Source organism: Carassius carassius, chromosome 24 (genome assembly GCF_963082965.1).
Source record: "Carassius carassius chromosome 24, fCarCar2.1, whole genome shotgun sequence".
NCBI lineage: Eukaryota > Metazoa > Chordata > Actinopteri > Cypriniformes > Cyprinidae > Carassius > Carassius carassius.
The window spans coordinates 14,134,167-14,157,392 of NC_081778.1; the positions used below are offsets into that span (position 1 = coordinate 14,134,167).

Genomic DNA, 23,226 nt, shown 5'->3' on the forward strand with positions numbered 1-23,226 from the left:
CCAAACACACTCTGTCTGCACACTAAACAGCTTATTCAACATGCTTTGTTTCACATTAACATATTATTTAACTGCAAACTATATGGTTCATTTAAGTGCATCACATCCACAGATGACGGATCTAAGAATGCAAGCTCAGTTTTTGAAAAGTCGGAGACAGAATTCATGATTACTGACCAATGGTTTATGTTGAGTTCACTGTCATGTAAAAATCATCAGATGCCTCTAAGCCTCCTTTTGAGAATAGCCAAATAATGCTGTCCAATCTAATATCTTCCATACCATGTTCAAAGGATTCAGTCCTTCAAAGTAAAGGAATTTCAATCATTAGTATGCCTTACAGTCCACGGCTTCTTTACAAGCTAATTTTTTTCAAATGACCATTTTTCCAAGACATGAAGATGATTTATTGCAGGGCCTCCATTTATCTGGGAATGAAATTGACTCTGTAGCAATTCTGTCTGATATTTATTACATTTTTTGGATGTGCCTATTATTCTCAGCAGCATTTTTACTAAAGCACAGGCTTTGGGTTGTGTCTGGGCTGGAGGGATTGTTTTACACTCCATCTGGGGTTTGTGTGGGAAGAGGCACAGACCGAAAAGGCCTCTAAACACTTTGAAAATGTCACAGCTGATTTCCAAACTGCCCTTCAGCGACACACTATATACAGCATCTGCTATCAGGGCTCTCACACAAGGGGAAGTGATGTTATAGGTAAAAATAAATATAAAACAGAAACCTATGGAGTTTGGGTAATCATGGCTACAAAGCGAGCCTGTCTCAGCTTCTCGAAGCTTGCCGAAGATAGTTCACATCACATGCTGAGATCAATCATCAACAGAGCTCTTCTAACTTCTGGAAGTTTATTTCAGACAAAACGTACATGAGCCTCTCTCGGATATAATGCCCAGACAATCAATACTTCAGACATACTTTATTGTGTTCAGATTTTTCAATAAATGACATCAATCACACCATATACAAATATAATAAAATACCCAGTCGTGGAAACGTCCCCACAATAACAGACCAGTGTGTAAATCTCCTGGATGCATTTGAAAGAGTGAATGGCGTGAGCTTGACATATTTCACATACTTTTGGAAATCCAGCATTTAGTTTATCCAGTTATAAAGTTATAAACATGAAAGCTTTCTTCTTCCATGAGGAGGTTTGGCATCACGGCATCTTTGTTTACAGGCCATTATGACCTTTTTGGCGAAAACGCAAATTAATACTTTTTAAGACCTTTTTAAGAGCTGAAGAAACCCTGCTACTTTCATGTTAAGGTCTTGATCACCCTGTTGGGTGTCGTTTTGTGATAATGACCGTCTGACTGTACATTATCCATTACTTGAATCCCATTACATCATCATGTTGCAGTCATCCCAGATATCAATTTAATTGGCACTTCCCCGACAGCCATTATGTGCGATCCTCATAGGGGTTAATTAGCACTCATTTTCATTAAGCTATAGGCCAGACAGGGTGCAGTCTAAAAGCGACAACAGCTTTGAGAGATGTCGCACTTTAGCATTTAGCATTATTCAGAGACTTTAAATTGTGAGCATGGGGATTTTTTGCCAGAGAGGAAGAGAATGTGGATGAGTTCCTCTGCTGTAATGAGTAAACTATGTTCATGTTCAGAACCACCCTACATAAGCTTCAGTGCAGTCTGATCTCTGACCTTCTTCTCGAATGGGTGAAGGGCAGGACAGAGAATCGCTATCCCATAAGTGCCACTATTAACCAACTCTGTGTTTCATCAGTTGCCAGTCAAACCAACCCATACCACACCTAAACGTGTATATGTGCATGTGCATCATAAACAAAAACAGTATTTTGAAAAAATGACCAGAGGCACTACTAAATCTTGAAGGAGGGCAGGCCTAAATAAATGATAACACTGGGGATAAGTGTGCTTCCTCCCAATGGTTTGACAGATGTTATGAAAATATCAGTTTGCCCTCGATTTGTGACTTCCCTCAGGTCTCGAGCGTTGGCACTTTATATGTGCGAGGTGTCAGAGGAGAACTCTTTATTGAGTCATCCATTAGCCACACAACACAGCTTTAAACAGTTGTCTATTAAAATATAATGAGAATTTAAACATAAATATCAGTTGATACACATCAGCTGACCACAAAAAGTATGCTGCAAAAGTTCTATTTCTTAAATGTAATTATTTTTGTGTTGTTTTTAAAAAAAAAAAAACCCTGCATACAAATTTACATATAAAAAACAACGCATAAGACTATAAGTACGCATAAATATTATTTTAATAAGTTCGAGTTATTTTATTACTGTATGTGCTTTGGTTATTTATATTAGTTTATTTTAAAATATTTCTATTTAGCTTTCTTTAATTAGTTAAACAATTTTAGTACCTCGACTTTCACTTATTTTAGTTAGTTACCAAGGCAACATTTCTAATTTTAGTTTAAGTTTTTCATCTAATATTTAAACTTTGTTTCAGCTTTATTTTTAATTATCAAAAATAATTTGTATAGTTTTAGTTAATAATAACAACACTGCAGAGAATATAATATTTAATGATACACTGAATAAAAAAAAAGTGGTGAAAACCATTATTACATTTTGATAGACTTATGTTTGAAACAAGATCAAGAAAACTAAAGAAAAAAATGCCATTTGGTTAAGAAAATCACTCTTTATTCAAATATTTTAAACATTTATTTCAGAAATAAAAACATTTTGCATCTCATGTAAATCTTTTTGTAGGGACAGTTATATATTTTTAGAAACCCAATTCAAAAAATCAGATTAAGACAATGATTTTTGACGAATGTATTTTTATTATAATGTTAGATGGTTCCCTAAAGAAAATTTAATCCAAGATTTAAAATCTTAATAACCTTGAATCATTGTCAAACTCTCCTCGCAGGTGTATGAATTCATGGAGAGGGACCATCATATAATACTCCCAGATGCTTAATGGTGCTTGTGCAGAGGTCAAGCTCCACACATATATTCAGAGTTATGCCCCGCTGGATTATTACTGATTCTCCCTGGTGGGCGGCACTGGAGCGGAGGTTTTATTACCTCACTAGAGCAGTGCGTTGTAAATACCCATCACACACCTGAGCTGAGACTTTCATTAGCGCACAGCAGACGTGCAAGGTGAGAGGTGACTAGAGACGTTGACTTGAGCAAAATGAAAGAAAAGAGAGTAAGAAAATTAAACAAAATAGGACAGGGATGGTCAGGGGATACAGAGCCAATGATAGTCAGGTTTCTGGTATACATACACACACAGCATATCGATAAATACATAAATTTGAAGTTAAGATTTTTTTGTGTTTTTTTATGAAGTCTCTAATGACCACCAAGGCTGTGTTTATTTGACCAAAACTACAGGAAAAAAACAGCATTATTGTGAAATATTATTACAACTTAAAATAGCAGTTTTCTAGTTAAATATATTTAACAAAAAATTATTTATTCCAGTGAATTTACAGTCTTTTCCAGTCTTCAGTGTCACATGATGTGTGTCAGAAATCCTTCTGATGATTTGCTGCTCAAGAAACATTTCTTATTGTTATCAGTGTTGAAAACATTTTGCTGCTTAACATTTTTGTGGGAACTGTGAGCCTTTTTTTTTCAGGATTTTTAATGAATATAAAGTTTAAAAGAGCCACATCTGAAAGTTTAAAAGATACCAAATTTGTTTGTAACATTATAAATGTATTTTCTCTTCTGATCACTTTAATGCATCCATACTGAATGAAAGAATAAAATAAATCATTAATCAATCAAATAAATTATATATTATAGGCAGTCATTGCCTAATTGTTAGAGAGTTGGACTTGTAACCCGCAAATATATATATATATATATTTTTTTATACTCTTTAATGGAAAATAAGACAAAAACACTGCTTATAAAATGTGTGTGTGTGTGTGTGTGTATATATATATATATATAAGGGGCATAACAGTTAAGATCACAATATAAATTAAAGACCAATCCTTGTTGAAGTTACAAAAGCTATTCAGTCAAGAGAAGTGAATGACTTCCTTGTCTTTTATTGTTTAACATTAAAAACACAGACAGCAGGAATAGACTGCTGTTCCTTTAAGACATAATCCAATAGAGTGATACTGATACACATGTTGTCTTTCTCTCCACTGTTTACTGTTCAATGTTTTCTGTTTATCTTCAAAACGGAAACTGCGAGTTCTCAAGCTTGAATATCACGGTTTTTTGGTTTGGTTAGAAAATCGTTACACCCCTAATTTGTATGTACTGTATACATCATTCATTACTACAGGCACTTAGCAAGTGTCACTTTTATTTGGTACGTAGTATAAAAAATAAAGAAATAAAATTCTGTCCTAGGCAATAAATTCTCACATTAGTAACCTTATCATCAGAATGACACAATCACATACCACTGACAGTGTCGGATCTGCTCTACATCTTCCCACTAAATGTCTGAAGAAGAGATACAAGGAAACGTCCAATATAAACGGCAACTCTTCATCCAAAAATTGTTCAAAGAAATTTTGCAGCTGAGACCCTGGCAAATGCACATTTGTGCACGCACATGCACACACACACACACACACACACACAGACAGATTAAATATACTGCTCTCCAGGAATCATACCAACTCTTGATGATTACATCAGTGCCTCACTGGCCCTGAGCTGCCCTCTCTCTTAATTACAGGAAGGGATATTAAATCAGGCATGAACCAGGGTGTCCCTCTGCAATAATCTCAAGTATAGAGGATGTAATTTACCTTTACTCCCAGCTGGAACATCTACAGTAACACAAAAGCTTATGGTAACAGACAGTAATAAACAAACAGGGGTCAAAGAAGTCAAAATTTATAGTAGGATTGGACGTAGACCTGTCTTTAGTGTTCTGGAGCTCAAAGAAATATATTTCTAATGCAGACAAGGGACCAGATTAGAGGGGAAAGAAATCTCTTAACAGCTTCTGTTTAATCCAAACCCCCTGTCCCCAAACGGCCCTAATCAAAACGCCACTGCTAAAACGAAGTCAACAGCAGTTTATCCTATGCTGATACTGCCTAATGGCCATAACAGGTCTTTTTGTGGACTTATAATGAATGAAAATGAAAATGAAAATTAATAAACAGCTGGCCCATACAGAGTTTGTTTAGTATGGGCAAAAGGCCAAGCGGGCAGCTGTGTGGTGCTAAGCAGCTGTATTGGCCTTTGGTTTCACATCTGGCATGGCAAAGATCAGTGGTCTCTCTTGCAATATGGCTGACGTGATTACACCAGCGCTACTACAAATTAATCACAAAACAGATTACACATATACTCACTTAATCAGCACAAGATTAAGAGGGCACGGCTGCACCACTGAATGAGTGAAAAGGCTGGAATTTTCAACATTGAAATAGTCCTAGTGTACAAGGTAATGGTGTTTGAGGCACACGGTAACAGTTTACTAGAACAACAAAAAAAAAATTGGTTGTTGCTTGTGTATTCTTCCACCCACGCAGATGGAATCGCATACTAAAATGCTCTTATAATATTTCCTGCTTTATTATTCAGTGGCAACGGAACACAGGTGCTGAATGTCAATCGTGAAACATACATCCGTCTAGCTTGATTCATCAACAAATTACCCTTTGAGTGATTTATTTTTAGTGAAACAAAAACCATTGTTCACAAGTCAAGTTCACAAATAAATGAATCCTGTGAATCTGTATTTCAGTAAATCAAAACCATACAGATTCTTAAATGAATGACTCTTTTGAGTATGTTATTTTTAGAGAATCAAAGTGTGACAGTGTGACCAGTGTAGTCTGATTCCCAAACATTCAAACATTGAATCTGTTCTTTTAGTGATTCAAAAACATACAAAAACATTCTTAAATGTACATCATTCTAGTCAGACTCTCTAACTAAAGACACTTCTGAGTAGGTTCTTTATAGTGATTCGAAACCATATCAGTGTGACTGGTGCAGTCAGATTCCCAAACAAATTACTTATTTGAATCTGTTCTTTTAGTGAATCAAAAGCATACAGATTCTTAAATGAACAACTGTTTTGAGCAGGTTCTTTTTAATGAATCCAGCATGACCAGTGTTTTTTAAATGACTACTGAACAAATTACACCGTTATTAATAAGTCCATTATTTTTAGTGAATCTAACACATACAGCTTTACAAAATTAAGCCAGTGTAGATGCTAATTTGTTCTTCATATGACAACATAATTAAAGATACACTCTTTATGGTTTGTTTGTTTAGTCTTGATTTTTTCTTCAAGTATATAACGTGTATTCATTATCCAAATTTTTTCTGAATATTTTATCCTCATAAACTGGTAAATGTCTTTACCAGAAAGAAATATGCATTTAATATGCATTTAAACACAGCGTCTTATTTAGTTAAGAAGTTTTATTGGTATTCTGTACAGTACACCAGTATTGTAGAGATCACTGTGACCATGTTTGACAGCGTCAATATTCTTTGATAATCCGATTGAAAACCAATCACTGCCTGTGTTTATGTAGTAACAGGCAGATTTGTTCAGCACAACTGAACAGCATTCAAATTTTAAGACATAGTTCAGCTGACATGCCAAAAAGATGTGCTGTTTCATAGCAGCCAAATACTCTGCCTATCGGCCCCCTCCACCAGCGGGCCGCGGGGCCTGATAAGACGTCAAACTCCGAAAGTCTCCTTCAGAGAAAGTCCTGGAGCTCCTTCCTCCTTGTGAGGAAGATCCAGAGCATTGTCCTTATCACTGCCTACCTCAGCAAACTGCCACCTGAGACTGGAGCCAAAATAGACATTATTAGCATTCCCAGTGCATCACACGACCTAATGCAGGGCAACGGAGTGCTTTAAAGGACAGCCATCTCTGCACCTTACACAGCACCTCCAAGAATAATGTTCTACAGCAATGATCGCTTATTAAAAGCGCCTCCCTCTGCGAAAAATCTCACATTAAAAATACCATCAGGGTATTAGAAATAGGGTCATTTGAAGTGAAGCAAACCGTCCCCATGCAGTCACCTTGGGTTCTCTGAGGGAGTGATATCTCTCTCTAGATTACAGTGGCTGCAGGTACTGAATTCCTAAATAACAGCCCTCTCACCTTACTCCAGTGCCCTGCCTGCCCTCTAACAAAAAAGGTCAAAAGAGACCATTATCAGGCCTTTCTTCCCCTACTATTATCAGGGAGGGTGGGAGAAGAGGGTTTGTGTGAAACAGATGTGACCGTTGACCCCCATGGCCTTTTCCAGCAAGCCCAGACAAAGACTATCATGCCCAGACAGCAGAACTTTCTTATTAAAGGTGTTCAATCAGTGTTTTTGACTGAATATTTAAAGTAAACAAATCAATCTCTACTTATTTTTACTTAAAGCATGTGACTGTTTTTCTGCATTCAACAACTGACTTTGCGTCTGAATGAGATTTTGAGCAATAAAATGACATACAGTACATAAGGACATGCAGACCTTATTGAAACTCTTTATTCATTTTGGCTATTAATGTTGTATTGTTTCTCTAGCTTGATAAAATCATTCACGAAAAGTTGGAGATCTGCTTTGTTGTCATTTGTGGAGAAAACAATGACTCAAAAGTGTCAGCTTGTTCCAGTTGTCAACAAATAATGACTCAAAACACACATGAGTTGGAGTCGATGGCCTTGTGGGCATTACTCTGACATGTGGCACAGCTGTGCTTCGGGCTACCTGAGTTTGAGACTCGGCTCGCAGTCCTTTCCTGATTCCACCCCCTCTCTCACCCACTTCACTTTCTTTCCTCTCTCCAATCGTACTATTGAAATAAAGGCAGAAAAAATAAAAATCTTAAAAAAAGGATGCTCAGTTGTTGCCACTGATTTGTTTAGCAATGAACCTGGAGTCATTGAACAAATCTTTCTTGTGAATGGGTTCCAAAGATTTGATTCACTGGGATGAATACAAATTTTTCTAAATCTGAGAAGAAGAAAAAAAACTTGATGCTATAATTTTGGGGTCAGAAAATTTTTTAATGTTTTTGGTAATTGGTCTCTTATGTTTTTTGGAGCCGATGCCCTCGTTGGCAATGCTCGGACATGTGGTACTGTTGCACTTCGGGAAACCCTGAGTCCTTCCTCTCTCTCCCACTTCATTTCCTGTTCTCTCTCCAACTTGACATTCTTATGTCTCTAATGTTTACCAAGGCTGAATTTATTTAAACAAAAATGTAGTCAAAACAATAATATTTTGAAATATAATTACGACTGTTTTCTATTTTAATATATTTTAAATATATATAGTATTTATTCATGTGATGGTAAAGCAGAATTTCAGCAGCCATTACTTCAGTCTTCGGTGTCACATGATCCAATATTTTAATTTGCTGAATTGAGTGCTCAAGAAACATTTCCATTTTTATGGAATTTTTTTAAAATCCTTTTTATTAATTAGAATGATTGAATGCATCATTGATGAATGTAAAGTATTAATATCTCTCTAAAAAAATATTTTAAAAAATTGTGTCGTACTGAAAAATTATTCATGGCTCATGAATATAAATTAGCAGAAACTGATTTTTTGAAAAGCCAGGAAATGTGCATTAGCCATATATCAGAATAACCACTTGCCAGTTAAGGGTTTATTTGCTCATTTGACTGCAACATTGTAATTTACACAGCGGGCTGCAATGTTTTTTTCTTCGCCTCATATATACCCACAGATGTTGAACATGAATCACAATTACAGACATCCAGTAAAGAAGTGTTTGGTGAGAAGATAAAAAGCAACAGCTTTGTGCTTATGCCACCTTTCAATTTGCTTCTGGAAACACTAATTTGTGAATGAGAGGATTGGGAAGAGATATAAAAATGTGAGCTCAAAGTGCCATTTCACATCCCTCTGTGATGGCACGGATCCTCAGATAACCATTTACCTCCATTCTGTCTGCTTGGACACATTCCCATTTTTTTATAGCCCTCCATCCCATTCCACCAGCATTCAAACACACACACACACACATACACACGTGCGTGGGCAGCAAGACACCATCTATCTGTCTGAATATGCCTTGAGTCAGCGATAACCCTCTTGTGGCAATTCTCATCATCAAGAACTTGCTGTGAAATAATATCTCATTGTTTTTCTGTGCTAATGAGATCTTAAGAAGAGAATCAAATTAGTGCTCAGTCATAATCAAAAAACATGCAGCCATTCTTAACAGAACTGAACAGAATCAGAGCTCCCCCACCCAATTGGAGTCCGTGTGCCAAGTCTTGCCATCTTTGACAGTAGCCTGAAGAGGAAAACAGGACAGCTAAGGTCTGTGTGAGCCGTACCAATGTCAAACCTCAATGAAAGACTGTGAACAACAGATGCGAGACCACGTAGCACAAAAGTTAAATGCTTCATTTAAGTGCACATTTCAGCCTCAGAGCAGCCTGGGCTGTTTTTACACCCACTAAACATCAATGTTCATGGCTAAACAAAGTCTAATCTCTCTTTTGAGCTGAGTAAAAAAGGCCAACTGAGAAAGGCTGGAGACGTGTCTCTTTCACAGTCAACCACAAGCTCAGTATCCTTACCCTTGCATTTTACCTCCTCGGTTTCATCTGTACTTTACAACATTGCATTTTGGGTCAAAAATCCAGCATATATTTCTTTGTGTACAAAAATCCTTCAGAATTGTAACAGACTGCTGTGATATAGGACTGGGCGGTGATACTAAGATCTGGCCCTGAGAGACATCAGAAGAAACTTTCAGACAGGAACATCTTCTTTGACTTTGACTTCCTGAACATGCTCATTTTGTCAAGTGTGCCAGGGACATAAAAATCAGCAAAGATGTGATCTACAGAGAGATCACTGCAGCTTCAGCCAGTTTCAGTTCTTATACATCACTGACAGTGCTGAAATATCTTGACAGGAGGGTAGCTCTCACTGGAAAATCAGCAATAATGAGTCTAAGAAGAACACTGGAGACATTCATATGGCCTATAATGTAGATTAAAGCAAAACGTGCCACTGAAAAGGAAGACCCACAAGAGAAGAGCCCACAGAACAGAAAACCCACACGAGAGATGTCTTTAATATCTCAGTTGTCTCTGAAATGAGAGAATGGAGATTTTCATGTGTTACATGAGTTTTCTCTTGAGAAAGAGTCTCGCAAGAGTTTCAACGACAAACAGGTGTTCACAATGTACGTTCAAATATCACAAGATACCAAAGTTTGCCATCAAGCATTTGAGATTTTAAAATGAACTCAAGCATTTTCAAAAAAAATTCACTCAAGACCAGTGAGAAATTAATCTGAGCTATTAAGTTCACAACTGCTTTTGTCCCACAGACAGTTAGGTTAAGTGGTGGACCTTTACTGAAAATAATATATTTCCATACAACCAAATCCTGTGAATTCAAACAAAATGACCAATTTATAAAATAGTTATGTTTTTTTTTTTTTCAAACGGTTTGTTTATTTGTGTGAAATAATAAGATTTTTAACATTTGAAACACAGTTGATACTTAAAAGAAAAATCCTCAGAACTCCATTAAGGCTCCTGAGCTATGAAAGAGCAAAGTCTGTGGAGGTTAAACTTTACCTCCTGAGATCTCATTGCCCTCTTCCACAGGTCCTGGTTCTTTCAGTCTTTGAGGCTGAGTGGTGTCTCCATCACTGCTCTGGTCTTCTGCTGAAGACACATGAGGAATTAAGAGCAATTCCAAAATATTGAGCCATGGATATATTACTATGTATAAAATACTTTGTATACCATTAACTAAATATACAGTAAGGGTCATCTAATATTTTTTATATCAATATACGAATATTTGAACTTAATCTCAAACATGCAAGATCTGTACATTTTTCATATACACAGTTTTACTAAATTAAACTGATGCTGTTATTTTCAAGGCACTCTTTTTTTCATTGTTTTCTTGAAACACACAGAAGACTACAAATCAAACACATTATTTTCACTTGCCGTCTGTTTTAGTGGGAATGCTTCATAGAAACAAGGTATTTCGTACCAGTATACTTTCCCTGAAGTGCTCGGCTGTGCAGGTTTCCAGTCACAGCTATAACCTTGACTGAATACTCCTTCCCGGGATTAAAATCCTTTATTATTGCTTTATTCTCACCCCTTGCAATTTGTAACTCCCTTGTTTTCCCACCTGTCATCAGACACAAATCAGAGAGAGGATGGTTAGTTAGCACTGTCTCATACAGTATGCCTGTTTCTACTCAGAAACCTATCAAAGCCTGTTCTTTATTGTCTGACTGCCAAAGCCAAACATTTCCTATAGATGCAGTGTCAGAAGGGAATAATGCTCTAAATGATAATGATATTAATAAATAAAATAAATAAAATAATGTTTAAATGAATCACTTCATAAATTCCTGTGTGTGTGTGTGTGTGTATATAAATTCCAATTTAAATTAGGAATAAAAAAATCTCATTCAGCTGAAAATGCATTGGTTGCTCTCACTTGTCAGCTGTTTAATTACACATTTTTAACTTGACATGATTAAAAGAAAAGTATTTTGCAAAACGATAAAGAAATACACATTTGATTACCTTTAACAGTGTCATGTAAATGATTAGCAGTTCAATTTTTATTATTATTATTATTATTATAACCACAATTTTAATATGAATTAAGTACACATCTTGAAACTTGAAACAACTTGGAAAAAATAATTTATTTAATGTTTTATTTTTTTATTTTTTTGCGTGGTGAAAACTCTTGTCTGGTTGACAAAGTGGTCCATAGATAGATGGTCCATTAACGGTTTCAAAAAAACTCGCACTTGCTCATGAATTAAGTATAATGAGCATGTTCATGATTACAGAAAAGACAGACACAGGCTTTTGGGCATCCCATTATCTGTCCCCTCATACATCTAACAGAACAGTCCTCTAAACTGATCCAAGTTCTCTAATGCAAAAGCTAACACATACTATTATGTCCAAAAAACCTGTCTAAAGTAGCTTTGCTCTGAGCCAGAGGAGGAATAGTACCGGCCTGACAAGTTGTGATGCCAAGTTATCACCCAAATACAATCTGTGAGTGGACACTTTATGGCCTCTGCACAGCAAACAACTTCATGAAGTTTGTTTGCAGTACTGACAGTGACAAATTGTCTGTCCTAAACAGGTCTTGGCTGCAAACCCATCTCTCTTGCTTCATGACATCCCTGCCTGGTGACAAAGTCTGGGATTATGACTTAGTAGTAGACCAATTTTGTCCGATAAACAAACCAGACAAGAGTAGATTAATGTTGGTGGACTTGAACTTGAAAAATGGTGTGTACTGACTTCTTCTGCGGTTAAAACAAGATACTTTCTGATGTTAATTCATGTTTATTTTGAGTGATAACTAGTAAAGAGAAAGAAATTATCGGGTTATCTGCTGACTGAACTGAGGCACTCAAGCAATCTGACACGTCACATTAAAGAGCCGCAAAATGGTATTTATTGTTGGAATTTCTGAAAAGCTGAGATTTTGTTTCATACCAAAAGTAACCTGCTCTGTCTTGTGTGTCAGCGTGCTGTCAGTTTCCTCTTTGCTCCACAATGTATTACTTACTGCGTAAGAACATGATGTGTGGCATGAGAGTGTCATGCAGTGTTGCCAGATTGGAAATACCCAAGTATCGTACCAGAAGTTCAAAATTATCGTATTTGGAAGAAAATTATCGTATACGAGTCAAAAGAGTTATTTATCTATTCTAAACCAACAACATTTTGACACGACATGCAAATGAACACAATAGACAACAAGGCTTATTGTTGGACGGAAGCAGTGAGACAAAATACTATGACTGTCTGCGTCGCGGCGCATATTAAAACATATAAAAATGATTTTTAACACTTGCTTCGTCGCATCCAGTGAAGAAGGAATTTAGCTGTTTCTGCGTGGTGCAGTTAACTCCACATCTGTGCCGCTGTCATCGAAATCCTGCGTGTTGCCAGATGTTGAAGGGGTTCTTTCTGTCATGGACCGCAACTAATGCAGGGCACTCTCCTGCATTCTTAACACACCCTGAGGTGCACACGAACGCATTTAGAGTGTCTGTAATGAGCCGATTTCGTGTATGAGTAAAGAAGCCCTATAACTGCAACTACCATCATTTAAATTTTCAAAAAATTCTGAAATTATCGTACATTACGGGATTTTTTTCATTATTGATCGTACATCGTACAGAGGTAAAAATTATCGAACAAATACGCTAATTATCGTACGTCTGGCAACACTGGTGTCATGGCTTGTCGGATGTAGCAACAGTAACGAAAAGGGCGGGGCTTTGAGAAGGGTCATTTTCGACTTTAAAAGACCGCTCTGCTGCTTAGTTACATGCATCTTGTGACAGTTTAAACTGCCGTGTCGATCATCTTTTCACAGTTAACATTATTCAGATTTTCGTTTTATTTAATTTCCTATCATACTGGAAAGAAATGAAGTGTGTGTGTGCGTGTCTTTCATCCCGACAATTCTCCCATGCTTTTAAATGTTAATGACCAAACATATATTTATAAAATTTCACAATGTTGTTACAGATCAAATATAACGTGGATAACATTAGATAAAAACATTTTTATTAGGTTAGATATAGTGATTATTTATCACTCAAACTATCTTCTCTTCCTGTCCGTCGATCTCGCATATATCGCTTTTAAAGCATCAGCTTTGAAGGTTCTAGCCATTTGCATTATATAGACTAAGAGAGATGGATTATTTTTCTAAAAAATCTCCATCTGTGTTCCACAGAACAAAGTAATATTTATCTGTGATGGCATAAGAGTGAGAACATGTTGATAGAACTTTTATTTCTGGGTGGAGTATCCATTTCAAAGCACTTGCCAATTTAAAATTTACCCAAAAAAAAGCATTTTGTGATGTAATAAAAAGTGCAGACAAAACGTATTGCCTTTGAATCGGTCATGCCTGAACAGTCCCTCAATGTGATGAAGAAGCCTGCCCCTGCAATTCAGATCCCTGACCAATGATCCTGATTAAAATCCTCGTGACTTGCCGAGAGATCAATTGAAGAGGAGTGGAAGTTGCTTATTCAGCAGCAGTGGGAGCATGATTGGGGTTAGTCTCAGAGCAGAGGGAGTCAGAACTGGAGAACCACAGTTTGCTGATGACTTTGCACATCATGCTTCAAAGAAAAGATTGCTGTAGACAGCGAACTGTCACTGGTTCTCGAGACAACATCAAAGCTCTCCAATTCTCATTTGTTTAAATGAGACCAAAAGACAGAATCAGTTTGTCGCAAGTGAAAATATCTCCCTTCCCACTTTGATTTTTAGAAAGAGTGGAGCAAAGGGCTATAGTTACATCTAAAAATAGATGTGAAATCAATTTGTGCTCCTCAGTGCAAAATATTATAACTTATTCTGTTTTCATTTTTGAACACTCCTATTGCTGAACATACACAACAACAAAAAAACTCATTCATTTTTTTATATTATTATTATTATTATTTAATAATAATATATGTATAATTGTATAATTTATGTATAATTATTATTTATATGAATCATTTTTTATATTTGTGCAAAAATAAACCGGGAACGGTTATTATGATTACAAGACCACAGAGTGATATTTAATTGAGGCAAATACAATTTTCACTAGAATTACAGCATCAAGTTGTAACAAATTAAAACCAAGTACAACTAAATCATCTAAGCTCATATAACTTAATTTCCACCGCTGTCCAGATACATTTTCAGAGAGGATGGTATGTAAATTAATATTGATCAAACCTATAAAAGACTGCAGCAGGTTCAAAGGCGTGATGATTAATGACACAATATAATCTCTCTTATCAATAACACAACAATTGCTAATATAGTAAATCAACGGAACAAATCTTGACTATGATCATTTTAAACATTTACACATGCATGCACAGCTCTAGTCAATCTACATACTCTATGTTTAGAAAAACTCCAGCCTCCATTTCTTCAGTTTGGTACAGCTATAAATGGCCTGTCATTAAGCCTCACTTATTTTGAGATCCCTCATTAATTAAATCAATAATTTTGTTACATTTTATTTGTTTCTCTTTACTTGATATCTTAAATACTAGCAGGCTTGATGATTCAGTAAGATGAAACTGAAAGCTGATTAACTTGAATCTCTGACAGTTATTAGTTGTGCAGTATATTAATTTGGATGGAAGCAAACCATGTTACGTCATTTGAAAATTCATTCTGATCAGTCATTTTAGTAATGAGAGGTGATTTTATGCTGTCAGCCTCTTTTAACATCCATGCATCCAGTCTCCTGGATAAAGGAAAAATATATTTTTAAATATTTAAATTGGACATTAATGCATTTATGCTGCAAATCAGTACATAAACTGAATAAAACAAACGTTTTCAACTAAAACATTCATTTTGTTGTAATATGTTACATTTTAGGAGCGTTGCCATTTTTTGGTTTGCAGCCCTTTTTAAGGATGCCAGTGTTGCTGTGAGATTTGGACCTTTGCAAAGCTGACATCAGATACCATAAATACAAGCAGCTGGATCAGACAGTAACCTCTATCTGACCTCCTAGATTCTGACCAGGTACCGCAGCCAAATATTCCTCACCTCAATCACAAAAGAGTCGCATTGACCCGCTCTGATGCAAACTATCACCTGTTCCCATCCAACCCTGTTCCATCACTTCAACACCTCAATTCTGGCCAATAGAGAGAATTACCATGCCTATTAATGCCACTTTGCACATAGAAACACACCAAATGAGCTGCTATAATTGAAATGAGTGCTTTTCCCATCTGTTGGGAACATCTGAAACGACTGATGAATATCTATTCTATGGCCCCAGACCTAAAATACACAGGGCTCTGGAATGTGCTCTAAGAAAAAAACAAGTTTGGACGTGTTTAACAAAGGGGTGAGTTTACAGAACTGATGGCCAGTGCACCTGGTCTTCATAAAACCAGAGAGTGACCTTGGCTGTTTATGTGTTATCAGGAGCCGTCTCAAACCCCCAGACAAGGACTATTGTCAAATATGTAAAGAAACAAGGAGTCCTTCTGATCCGGCAAGGTTAACAAATACACCTGCTGAAGCTCACAGAGGGAAGTCTGACACTACATCTGCATGCATTTAGAGAAAAAATGAGGCTCAAAGGGGAATAAAACAGAGACTGTATATCATTAATAACAGATTAACAGAAGGCAAACTTGTAAGCATACAATATAGTACCACTACATTTATTAATTTTGACTGACAGCATAAGAAACAAAATAAAAAAAACACTGTTTTATTGTCATTGCTTCTTACCTGGTTCAGTATTATATATAAATTTGTAGCCATCGTATTCTCCTTTTGGTTCCTTCCATGAGACAAGTAGCCTGCCTGCACTCAGAACTTTAAATCGAAGTCTCCTCGGAGCTGGAACTGCAAGGAAAGAATGGAATTATTAGCTGAAAATGTGAAAAATATGATCTAATAAATATTTCAAATATTTTTCAAATGAGATTTTAAATTATACTTGGATAGAAATCCGAGGAAAGGCATGTTTTAAGTCATATTCTCATTCTTTTGTTTATAGCTATGTCCAATTTAAGGATATAATCATCTGTAAGTTATTTAACATTAGGAAATGTAAGGTGATTTAATATTATTATTTAATTGTCCATTCGATGTAATGCACATAAAATCATGAACAGAGAGTTACTGTCTTGTTAAAAAACTTACAAAAATTACAAGATAATTAAGAAGAGAATGTGACTTTTAAAGCTCCGAAGAGTTTCGGCTAAGTAAGGTTCAAAAGGAAGACAGGCGTATTACTTCAGTTTATGAGTATCTATAGCCATGAACAACTGATTAGGGGTTGTCCCTCATCATTCAATCCTAAAACAATTCTACAGAAGTAAACAAATGCTTCTGACCCATAATCAGTTGTTGTGTATTAGACCTATGAGAAACCAGCACAGCCAAACATCACACATCCCATCTGAGTTAATGAAACACTGGTTAATCAGTGTTTCTCTGTCCTTATGTTGTTCGCATGCCACAGTTCTGCCCAGAGAAAGAAACCGAGGTGCTATAAAGTATATATGAAGAAACCATGTTGGCACAAACAGAAAAGGAAAATATGTAAGAATAAAACCCAGAGGTCAATACTATTGGGAACAAGGCATTTAGGAGACAGAGATAAGACATACAACTGATCTAGGTGCACCAACCTGAGGAACGGGACACTGCTGGGTTTCCTGTGGGGTGAACATCTCCCTTCTCATGGACAGATTGGACACCCACACCTCTCTGTCCAATATATGTCTTTGGGGAACTACGATTCATTTCCATCAATCAGTGTGTATAGGAACAAGTTTCAGTGCTTCTGTGTTCCATGGAAAATACCCAGCAGGAATCAAGGTTGAAAGATTAGGCTAAATGAATCTGTTACTCACTAAGGACTAGGAGGTTTGGGACCAGTTGTTTATGAGTGGTTAACTTATATCTCCCATGAATTCAAGAAAACTTTTAGCTTGATCTTTTCTTAAAATAAACTGGATAACAGGATTGAATGGTTGAGCTTAACAAATATTAATTTTACACCATGCTATGGATATGGTCCAAAGTATAGCTTATTTTCTTTTTTTTTTTGTTCTTTTATTTTTTGGTGTCACAATTTAACTATTTATTTATTCAATCATTCATTGATTTAAGGATGTATGGATGGAACAGCTAAATTAAAATGACAAATCACTAATATTAATCACTAAATGAATGACCATTCCAAAATGTGGGTCCTTTTTTTTTTTTTAAGATAGTAATACTTTTATTCAACAAAGATGCATTAAAATAAATAAATACTGTTCTTCTCAACTTTACATTTATCAAATAATCCTGATCAAATCTATAACACGTTACAAAGGAATGTTTATTAGCACAACTGTTTTTCAACATTGATAGTAGTACAAAATATTTCATGAGCATTTTAAAACAATTTCTGAAGAATAATGTGACACCTAAGACTGGAATAGTGGCTGTAAAAAAATAGTGATCACATGAGTAAATAAAAAATACTTTTTTTAATTGTAATAATGTTTCACAATATTAATGTTTTTACAATATTTTTTATCAAATGAATTCAGCCTAGCCCTAGAGACTTCTTTCAAAAAGCATTAAAAAAAAATCTTATGACCACAACCTTTGGAATGATGCTTTATTAAAAATAATAATTAAAATAGTTTCCTTCAACAATGAGCTGCATATCAGTAACGTCCAAAATGGCATTTTTGTATGAATGTAATTGTTGAATTAAAATCTAATCTAAATTATCTAATAATTATTATATGTAATAGTTCACAAAAAAAAGAGTACAGTATATGAAAAGACACCAAAGTGTACTCCATTCATAGAAAGCGTCAGTGAAAATTCTTAAGTCATTCACGTGAGTTGGATGAAATGAGTACTGACATAGATCCAGCCAGAGAATTTCCTAGACAGCAAGCAGTTTCGGCCCAGAACCGCGTACATCTGGCCCGCTTGGATTTCACGCGGGCCAGATGTGGGCCGGATCTGGGCCAAAACTGCTTGCTGTCTGCATTGGAACATTTTTCACAACATATCAACAGCGTATAAAGTAACCACGGGTTTAGAGAGGAAAAGTGTGTTGTTGTTCCAGCTCAGTACTGCAAATCATGACAGAGATGAAAAATGAATGTTAAATACTCAGAAAGTAATTCCAACAATGTTGAGATGCTAAAACCCTGCTCACAAACCATGAATAATGAAGAAGAACACAACACATTCATCAGCATGAAAAAACACCAGATATCTGGAAGCGGTATCATGACAGTTTCATAAAATAGTCCTACGAACACGGTCTTAGCACACCTAGGTATCCACGACTCCTGGCTTTCGGCGATTAAAGGTTTTGTGCCAAATAGACTCCTGTAGAGATTGAGGGGGAGGTAAAGAACAACGGTGGTTAAAGGGTGACAAGTGCTGACTTGTAACTTGAAACGAGAGAAATATAAGCAGGAGGTCCTGTGTCTGTAAATTAGAAACTCACACCCACAAATCCACAGGCCTTTGATGTGGTTATCTTTCATCCTTCTGAAGACACTCACAGAGTTCTTACTCCAAAATCCATTGCATCCTTTTATCACCGTGCTTCCAATTACTCACCTGCCAGAAGGCTCCGTACCTGTTTGGAACGTTTATTTTCCACAAACTCAAAGATCGTTGTTGAAGGAATTAAAATATTAATGCCTACTTAGCGGAAACAGTCAGAAACATTCTGCACTTTACAATCATCTAACTCTGCTGGATATGAATTAGATGATTGCAGCAGGAATTATTCAGGACCAAACGAAAACCTGGGAGACTTGGCTACATTTCCCATCTCACCAATGTGTAAAAATACATTATCTAGACAAAGTACGAAGTTAAAGGTTTTGTAATGAGATGTGCTGCTTAAAACCGTGAATGTGAATTGAATTGTGCGTTTGACTGCTTGAGAGTTTCAGACAGCTTGTTTAACGTTGACCTTCAGTTCTTTAGTTTCATTTCCACACAACTTCATCACGCACACAATACAGACCCTTCCAAAACGCTTTCACAATGTCTCATCACACCGCTTTGTATCACTGACTGCTTCTTCCCATTCATTCATCACAACAGGGAATTGTCAGCATTTGCAATCATTTTCACTCCAACTTCTCAAGTACCCACAAACACTGTGCAATGTTTTCTGTTAAAGGAATATTTCGTTTCATTTGAGGAATGAAAGGAACCTGTCTAGATGGCATAAATTTAAAGACTGCACATGCCCATCACACAAGTGTTGGTCAGGGAAGAAGAGAGAATGCAAAAAATTCAGAGAATAATCCGAACTTTGTCATCCAGGCAGAACCTCCCACTCCAGACGATGGTCCAGGCTCCACCTTCACTCCAGGGCCGGAGAGGAATTTAAAACTCCTTCCAAGCAATTAAGCCTTTAAACTGCCTTGAGGGATATTATCATTGTGGTCCTCTGTGATGTTAGACTAAATGCTTTTCCACATCTCTATCCCATCTAAAATCCTCAAGACTCGCATTATCTCTTTTTACCTTCTTACTGAGAGGCATTACACTGAAATGAGTCCTCTTAGGAGACGTGAAGGTGCATGGAGGGTCAAATGTTTATTTTTGTTTCAAGCACAATCAAATGTAACCCAGCCGTTGCCATCAAATGACTAAATTATGCACTGAATGAATAGGACATCGTCTTATATTTTACACAACCACACAAATGCCAATAAACCAGAGCAAATACCAATTCAAAACCATGAAGACAGCAATTACCTTGAGCCGAAACAGGGGTAAGAAACTGAATCAGTGCCAGCACGATAAGCGGACACCACAGCTTAATTCTCGATCCCGACACCCGCATCCTTATAGCGTGTGAGTGATGCTTGCCCTGCACCTACGGAGGGAGTGAAGCAGAAAGTGAATTCACTGAAGCTGTGTAGCCTCAGGGGGATTTCGGAAACAGAGAGGGAGGGACGAAAGTCTCTGCGGGTCAAGAACAGTAAAGACTTTTTTGAGTTTTAATGGACAGCCAGTGAGAAGTGCTTCCCGAGGACCATTGTTGTTCCTGAGAACATGCAGGCCACTACAGCTCCTGTCATTCATGTCGGATAAAAAGGCTGAAGTGTGTTTAGAAGCCGCCCGGGCTTGTTCAAGAGGGCACCCCCACTTAACTTACTTAAACAGTGGTCTAAATTAGGGTCAAGAGATTATATTGGTTAGCTGCAGACTATGGTATGTAGTTCAATAAGTCAGTTTTTCCTCAGGTGGCTTCTCTCTCTCTCTCTCTCTCTCTCTCTCTCTCTACATATTGTTGTTGTTGTAGCCCTGGCCATATGCCATTATAAATGGAATATTGTTTAAGTAAACATGGCTGTCCATCAAAGCATCTCACTTGTAATTTGTCTCAAAGCAAGCTTTATACTGTAAAATAAGATTTTAAAAAGCATGCTATTAAGGATCTAAGCACAAATAGTTGATGTTACAGTCAACTATTTGTACTAAAAGAAAAGCCTTTTTAACAAGCCCACAACGCATGGTTGAATTCACTTGCATGGCTCTCTCTCTCTCTCTATCTCTCTCCCTCTCTCTGTTTCACCTGCTACTGAATGCTGAATCCTGAAATAAACATCAAGCGTTCACCTTGGATCATTTCTATTCTCAACAGCACAGTAAAGATGAAACGCACTAAATTTAAAAATAGATGTAGGATACAAGAATATTCTTCACCGGTGGTGTCTGGGACATCCCAAAGGGTTTTTGTTTTGTTGTTTTTTCCCTTTTTTCATTTAGATAGAATATTGTAGGAGCAAAAATAAAAATAATAATAGAAAACACTTATCTATATAAACTATTTTATAATTGTTTCTAATTTGTGTGTGTGTGTGTGTGTGTGTGTGTGTGTGTGTGTGTGTGTGTGTGTGTGTGTGTGTGTGTGTGTGTGTGTGTGTGTGTGTGTTAAACACACTTTAAAGTTTATTGTGTACGGGAACAAAAATGGGTTTGCAAAATTATACTTTAAATATTCTTAGATAAATTCAAGAGAATGTATAATACAAAGAAAGTATAGCAAAACAGTCAAAAATATATTGCATAATATTTTCTAGACTTTATCATGAATAGTTATCTCGCACTGATGTTTTAACAAACGCATATCAGATAATGGAATTGAGCGAGAGTAAGAGACGGAATCCGACAGCAGTCTTACCTTTCAAACCATTCAATTCAATGAAATCCGCTTGATCTAAATGTGATCCGAATTCGCGCGTCTCGTCTCGTGATGGTCAGACTTCACTCGGATCTTGTCGTGGCGTCAGTCAGATGGCTCACAGCGCTCTTTCGTCTGTCTTTATTCGCCCATTCCTTCAGCTCTTCAGCTCTGTGCCTCATTTCATCCTTTCGTCTTGAGTCTGGGGGGGGAAAACGTTCATGCGACCAATTGCAGCCGCTGGACAGAAGACGAATGATCTCACGGCAATCAAGAGCCCTTCTCAAATACTGCCTCGCGTTACATGAAGGCTGTTCAGCGCGGGGAAGAAAGCCATATTTAACTGTAGGCTAATGAATAATCATAACGCCTACACCAGAGCGATGGATGATTAAATTGACTGTTATGACACTGCCTAATTATATTTTACCAAGCAAAAATAATTGAACGAGTCAGTGTGCACAACTATTCAGTGCATTTCTACATTTCAAAATATTTTTTTGTCAGTATTATCTGAGGCTTCGCGTCAACTTCGCAACTATCTTAATAATTATTCGTGTGCGTGTGTGTGTGTGTGATATGTGTTGATAAAGTGACAAATGATCATATATATATATATATATATATATATATATATATATATATATATATATATATATATATATATATATATATATATATATATATATATATATATATATATATATATATATATATATATATATATATATATATATATATATATAAAGGCTATTCACAGACGCTTTTAAACTTTTTGCTAGGGACTTCAAACCTTAATTTGGCGAGGCAGAACTTTCAACTCCATAATTGCACACTGCGTTCAGCTATCAGTTTCAATGTAAAAAGCCTCAATATCTCAAAACAATTTGCGCTTCCATTCTCTTTGGAAGTACCTGTATTTTATAATGATCATCGTATTGTATTTCTTTGTTCGCTTTCCTATCTCTCCTAACACACTGAGAAGAGCTTCTAAACACCTTTTGGAAGAACTTTTTATCCTTTCAGTAACACCTGCACCTTCTTATATCAGTTCAAGTTGAGCAGAGAACAAAGCTATCTAGATGTACACAAGGCGTGTTGAAAGAAGGAGATGTGAAAGATTTGTGAGACTGTATGTGAGATGTTTCTTTTTTTTGGAGGTTGCTGATTGGACAGAATCCAGGGCGCAATGTTCTCTGCATGACCCAACATTTCTTCCACATTCTGCTTGATTATGGGGATGAAAGAATATATGACTGTTATTATTCATTATTTGATTGCCATGGGCCATCTCACTGGCAGCACTTCCCACGAGACCACAGATTTGCAGTCTGAATGAACTGCTTCATTTGCATGACACATCTGATGAGTAAATATATTACAGAGAAGATCAAGGGTTCATCAAACCCCACCGTACGATCCTCCACCATGCTTCTGAGGGTTCAGCAAATGTACTATATGTTTATGTTCACATTGTTGACTTCAGTGCAAACA

The 23,226-nt window shown here is 36.5% G+C and overlaps 1 protein-coding gene across 1 annotated transcript in view; it reads right to left on the bottom strand.

Moving 5' to 3' along the window:
- Window positions 1–22,038, bottom strand: part of LOC132102863 (collagen alpha-1(XIV) chain-like) — a 100,375-nt gene extending 78,337 nt beyond the window's left edge. The window contains exons 1-5 of the mRNA XM_059507556.1: window positions 21,733–22,038; window positions 20,301–20,421; window positions 16,284–16,400; window positions 11,005–11,148; window positions 10,575–10,664 (exon numbers count right to left, since the gene is read on the bottom strand). Coding sequence (XP_059363539.1) covers window positions 10,575–10,664; window positions 11,005–11,148; window positions 16,284–16,400; window positions 20,301–20,388 — 439 coding nt within the window. The 5' untranslated portion in view covers window positions 20,389–20,421; window positions 21,733–22,038. The remainder of the gene's footprint in view (window positions 1–10,574; window positions 10,665–11,004; window positions 11,149–16,283; window positions 16,401–20,300; window positions 20,422–21,732) is intronic.
- Between the last annotated feature and the right edge of the window lie 1,188 nt (window positions 22,039–23,226).